This window comes from Elephantulus edwardii, unplaced genomic scaffold (genome assembly GCF_000299155.1).
Source record: "Elephantulus edwardii isolate Elephantulus edwardi_28Jun2011 unplaced genomic scaffold, EleEdw1.0 scaffold00048, whole genome shotgun sequence".
Classification (NCBI taxonomy): domain Eukaryota; kingdom Metazoa; phylum Chordata; class Mammalia; order Macroscelidea; family Macroscelididae; genus Elephantulus; species Elephantulus edwardii.
The window spans coordinates 720,705-726,000 of NW_006399798.1; the positions used below are offsets into that span (position 1 = coordinate 720,705).

A 5,296-nucleotide genomic window follows, 5' to 3' on the forward strand; every position below is an offset into this window, starting at 1 on the left:
GGGACTTAAGGCAACCTTCCCTCAGGAGATCTGCCAGCTGGCCAGGTCACTGTCCTCCAGACTTCCTGGCGCAGCCTCATAAGCATGTCCAGGGCTCGTTCATCTCTTCACTGAAACATGTCAATTGGTATCCTATCAGCCCTGGGGGCCTTAGTTTTTGCCAAAGCCTTCAGTACAGCTTGAATGTCTTCCTTTATTACCATTGGTTCTTGATCAGATGCTGCCTCTTGAAATGGTTCGGTGTCAGCCAATTCTTGTTGCTACAGTGACTCTGTATATTCTTTCCATCTTCTCTGGATGTTTCCTGGCTCATTCAAGATTTTGCTCACGACATTCTTCAGTACGGCAACTTGAGGCTTGAATTTGTTCTTCAGTTCTCTCAGCTTGAGAAATGCCAAGCAAGTACTTCTCTTTTTCTTTTCAGGTTCCAGCTCTTTGCATATTTTTGTCACAAGATCCAGAAGAATGTGGAAACTTTATAGTTTCATTTTACAGTATCATTAAATTCACATACAAGCAAAATCTTGCCAAAGACTAGTCAAAACTTGCTGGAAAAAAAAAACCTTGCTGGAACAGTACACTGACAGAGAACTGTCAGAAATTCAGCCCAGATTTAGAAGAGGCTGTGGCATATCATCGCTGATGTCAGGTAGACCATAGCAGAAAGCCGAAGATACCAGAAGGATGTCTATCTGTATTTTATTGACTACCAAAGTCATTTCACTATGTGGATCATAACAAATTGCAGCTAAAATTGAGAAGAATGGGAGTCCCAGTACACTTAATCATGCTCATGCAAAACCTGTACCTAGACCAAGGTATTGTCCAAACAGAACAGAGGAACACTGCACGATTTAAAATCAAGAAAAGTGAGTATCAGGGCTATGTCCTTTCTCCATACCTAGCCAATCTGCGCGCTGCACTAATCATTTGAGAAAACTTATGAAGGACTTTCTGAGGAGAAACGTGGCATTAGGATTGGAGGAAGATTCATTAGCAACCTGCATTGTACAGACGACCCAACCTTGGTTGTTCTAAGTGAGAAGGACTTGAAACATTTGTTGCTGAAAATCCAAGACTGCAGCCTTCAATATGGGTTATATACCAACACTAAAAACCAAAAATCCTCCCTATTGGACCAACAAACATCATGAAAGACGGTGAAACGATTGTAGTTATCTCACTTGGATCCATCATCAACACCCTTGGTATCAGCAGTCAAGATCAAGGGATGTATTGCAAGGGTAAAATCTGCTGTCAGGGACCCTCCAGAGTACTGAAGAGTGTGGTGTGCCTGTCTTCTCAATTGCTTGCTATGCATCTGAAAGTTGGATAATGATTAAGGGTGACAGAAGAAATAAACGACGCCTTTTAGTCGTGGTGTTGAGAAAAGTACTGAATAGCCCATGCACTGCCAAAAGAACAAACAAGTCTGTCTAGGAGAAAGTGAAACCAGAACTCTCCATAGACTAAGGATGGGGAAACGTCATCTCACATTCGCTGGCTGTGTTGTTCGGAGGGGCCAGTCCCTGCAAAGGAGTGTTGAGCTTGGATGGTGGCGTGTAAACGACAGGGACCTGAGGAAGAGCCTCACGGAGATGGACCGAAGCCACATGCGTTCTTACGCTCCCTCATCAATGCCATCTGTCCTCACAATTTGCTGTTCCAGATTGCTTGTAAAAAACCTAAACAAATGACGTTTAAAATAAAAAAGTAGATCGATACGTTAGCAGTCGCAACGGGCCCAAGTACATCAGAGACAGTGAGGATGGCACAGGACAGGCCAAGGTTCAGATCTGCTGTTCGTGGAGTTGCAGTCATCTTGACGGCACCTCACACCACCTGCAGGGTGGGGGTTCTCTCGTCCTGTCCTCTCCTTCATCTTCTCTGCCCACATCCTTCCAGTTGACCGGTGAAGGGTGTACCTACGTGCCCCCAAGAACTGAGAGCGAGAGTTCACGGGGACACCTGAACCGGGTGGAAAGGACCTGGCACCAGCTGATGGATAAATAAGAAGCCATCCACATGACGGGGTCTTCACTGGCCACGGAAAGGAGTGAGGTCCTGTACAGGCTACAGCCTGTGCTCAACCACCACAGTAAAAGAGCAGTCTCAGGATACCACCAGCCCGAGAAAGTGGAGGCAAACACACAGAGAGCTACTTTCATCAGAAGTCACCAGAGGCGAGGAGAAGAGGAATCCCCGCAGGACACAGCAGGCACACCCACGGGTTCCAAGGCTCCATCTCCAGGGAAGATCTTGCCGGGTTTCTTCCAGGAGCAGGTGGGTTCCAACTCTGACTCTTGAGACCAAATCCTTTAGCCACTGTCCCACAAAGGCTCCTGGTGTCTGCGGAGGAAGGTGATGGTCACACAACACTGACACAACAAGTGGGCCAGACTACACACCCTTAAAAATAGTCAAGGACAAAGCTTACGTTGCGGCTGACATGATTTCAGGAATAATAAAGCTGCCGCCTTGCTGCAGAAAGCCAGGCTGTGTGCACGTCCATAGCAGGCTGGCGGCACTGGTCCCTCTCCTTCCGCTGGGTCCTTCTCCTTGGTCAGCTGGTTGGCACTGGGCCTGGGGATGCAGTGCCTTCAATGTCTACAGCCCGAGTGAGGATGGCACCAAAGAGGCCGCCCTGCCGAAGGCTGTCCCCTGAACCCCACTGCAGAGCTCTGGCCAAATCACCCAGCACGCCCATCTGCCATCACCATCCCATTTCCGGGGCTCAGTCAAGATTCAGACACATGTATGCACACACGCCTGTGTGTGAAAACACACATACACACAAAGATTACAGCCCCAGAAATCCAGTAGAGGGCGGCCCGAGCTGACTGACCGGCAGTGGACATTAGGAGCAGTGAGGTGCTCCGAAGGCACAGTGGTCAGAGTTGGGCTGTTATCCAAAAGTGGTATTGGTTCAAACCCACCAGGTATGTGCGGGAGAAAGATGAGGCTGTGTCTTCCATAAATATTTACAGACATCAGGACAGTGTCCACCCTCGAAGGCACTTTCAGCTGGAATCGGTAGATTCTTCAGCTTGGTATCAGGAACAAAAAGACTGAGAACTGGTGGTCCAGCAGCTAAACACTTGGCTCTTCACTGAAAGGTGAGCCTTGGAAGCCACCAGGCACTGTGCAGACAGCGCAGCTTCTGCTCCTGACAGGACCCACGGCCTGCAGGCGTGCGGGCTACGTTGTCCCTCCAAGACAGAGCCAAGCGTCGTGGTCACCCACTCCAGGCTTGGTTTGGGTTTTCACCAGGAGCAAAAACAAAGACTTTGATCCTCCCTTTCCTGGGGAGGCAGGAGCAGGGTGGTCTCTCTACACAGCAGAGCCCCTCCTCCAGGACCTGGGTCACCACACAGGCTGACCCTGTTCCCTCCTTCAGATCCCTAACGCTCAGAAATCCATACAGGGCCTGTCCAACTGGACTTCCAGCTCTTCACAGTGAGGCTAAGGGCTGAGTGGGAAGACGTGGGGTGGGGTAGGCAGATGGGCCTCCTGTGTGCAGGGAAAATCCCCTCCTTGAAGGGCCCACCCCCCACTCCACTTCCGCCTAGGAAGTGGCTGGAGAGAACTGGTCAACAGCATTTTTCAGGGCCTCAAGGTAAATACACACTTGTGTCCACCGAGCTGCCTGGTGGTGTTCCTGGTAACCTGGACCCTCTGCCTCCCTCTTGGACCTGGCTCCCTGAAAGGGTCATGGACCTGGACCTGAGGAACAGGCTCCAGATGCATCCCGTGCCCTCAAAGGGCACCAGGAGGGCCTCTCCCAGGTCTGTACGGAGGACTCTTGGGCCTCCTAGACCAGCGAGGGCCACTTAATGTCCTCAGGGAGGACCTGGAGCCTGAGCGCCGGAGAGGCGGGGCAAGGGACCAGGGCGGGCGGCGATGGAAGTACCCGGGGCTAGGGGATCAGGGGTACGGGTGCGAGGACAGTGTGGTGCGGTGGGGGTGTCCAGGGGACCGGGGAGGGGCCAGGTGCCGGGAGGGGGTGGGGGAGGGGGAGTACGCCTCAGCACGCAGCCCCTGTCCTGACCGAAGCCCCTTCCCTCTCACCTAATCAGATGCCCCTATTAGGTGCTCAAGGCACCCCCGCCACGCCCCACGCCACCCCTTGCCCTGCCATGGCCCAGAGCCAGACGCCACCTGCCACGTCCTATCCAGAGGCCCGATGTCCCCCTCTCCACCCTGATCAGGGGCCCAAAACCCCTTATTTCATTCGGCCATGCCACGCCATGCCTCTAGAAGCCCCTTGCTACATCCTGTCCCTATGACTCACGCCCCCGCCCTACCCTGAACAGATGGCCGAAACTATTTCTTGACTCGCTCCGTCCAGGTGTCCGATGCTCGCTGACCCGTCTTGTCCCGATAGCCGAGCATCCCTTGCTCAACCTGTCAGTTGCCGAATGACCCCCAGCCCTCGCTGATCCGAGGCTGGCTCCGTCCCGCCCCGGCCCCGCCCCGCGCACAGTCAGGCCCCGCCCTCTGGGGGGGGTTGCTAGGGGAAGTGACGTCACAGCGTGATGGCGGCGGCTCCCTTAGGCAGCTGAAGGGGGTTTTAGGCCCGGAAGATCCGAGTCCATCCGCGGCGGGGAGAGGGCTAGAGGAGCCGATAGGGGCCGGAGCAGGGGCAGCGGCGCTCGGACTGTCCCATCCGCCCCTTATTGAGGCTCTGGGAGCAGCGGAGCGGCCGGAAAGCGATGGTGAAAGCCGGGCCGTGAGGGGGGCGGAGCCGTCACCCGGACCCGCAGTAGCGGCAGCAGCGGCGCCGCCTCCCCGGAGCTCAGACCCAGGAAGCGGCGGGGAGGACAGGAGCGAGTCGGGCCGCCGCCATGGAGCTGAGAGTCGGGAACAGATACCGGCTGGGCCGGAAGATCGGCAGCGGCTCCTTCGGAGACATCTATCTCGGTGAGGACGCCCCTCCCCCGCCGGCCCGGTCCCCGCCCCGGTGTCCGGAGGAGCGACCCTGCGGCTCGAGGACACCGGCCCCCTTGCGCGGCCCCCCGCCGCCCCTCGAGATCCTCCGCGGACGGCCCGGTCCGAGCGGCCGCGGAGCGGGGGCCGCACTGGCCGGAGACGTCGGGGGTCTCGGGGAGGCGGGGGGCCGCCGGTGCTCGGACCCGGGCCCCGCCCATCCCGTCTCGCGCTCGGTCCCGTTCTGTCCGCGGCCCGACCCCCCTCGCCCGCACCGGGAGAAAGATGAGGCTGTGTCTTCCATAAATATTTACAGACATCAGGACAGTGTCCACCCTCGAAGGCACTTTCAGCTGGAATCGGTAGATTC

General features: G+C 55.5%; 1 protein-coding gene across 3 annotated transcripts in view; it reads left to right on the forward strand.

The window, feature by feature from the left end:
- The first annotated feature begins 4,509 nt into the window (after positions 1-4,509).
- Positions 4,510-5,296, forward strand: part of CSNK1D (casein kinase 1, delta) — a 21,056-nt gene continuing 20,269 nt past the window's right edge. For 2 of the 3 annotated variants that reach the window (XM_006886126.1, XM_006886125.1), the window contains exon 1: positions 4,510-4,920. In XM_006886126.1, the coding sequence (XP_006886188.1) occupies positions 4,845-4,920 (76 nt within the window). In that variant the 5' untranslated portion in view covers positions 4,510-4,844. The remainder of the gene's footprint in view (positions 4,921-5,296) is intronic. The other variant, XM_006886124.1, reaches the window with a different exon arrangement.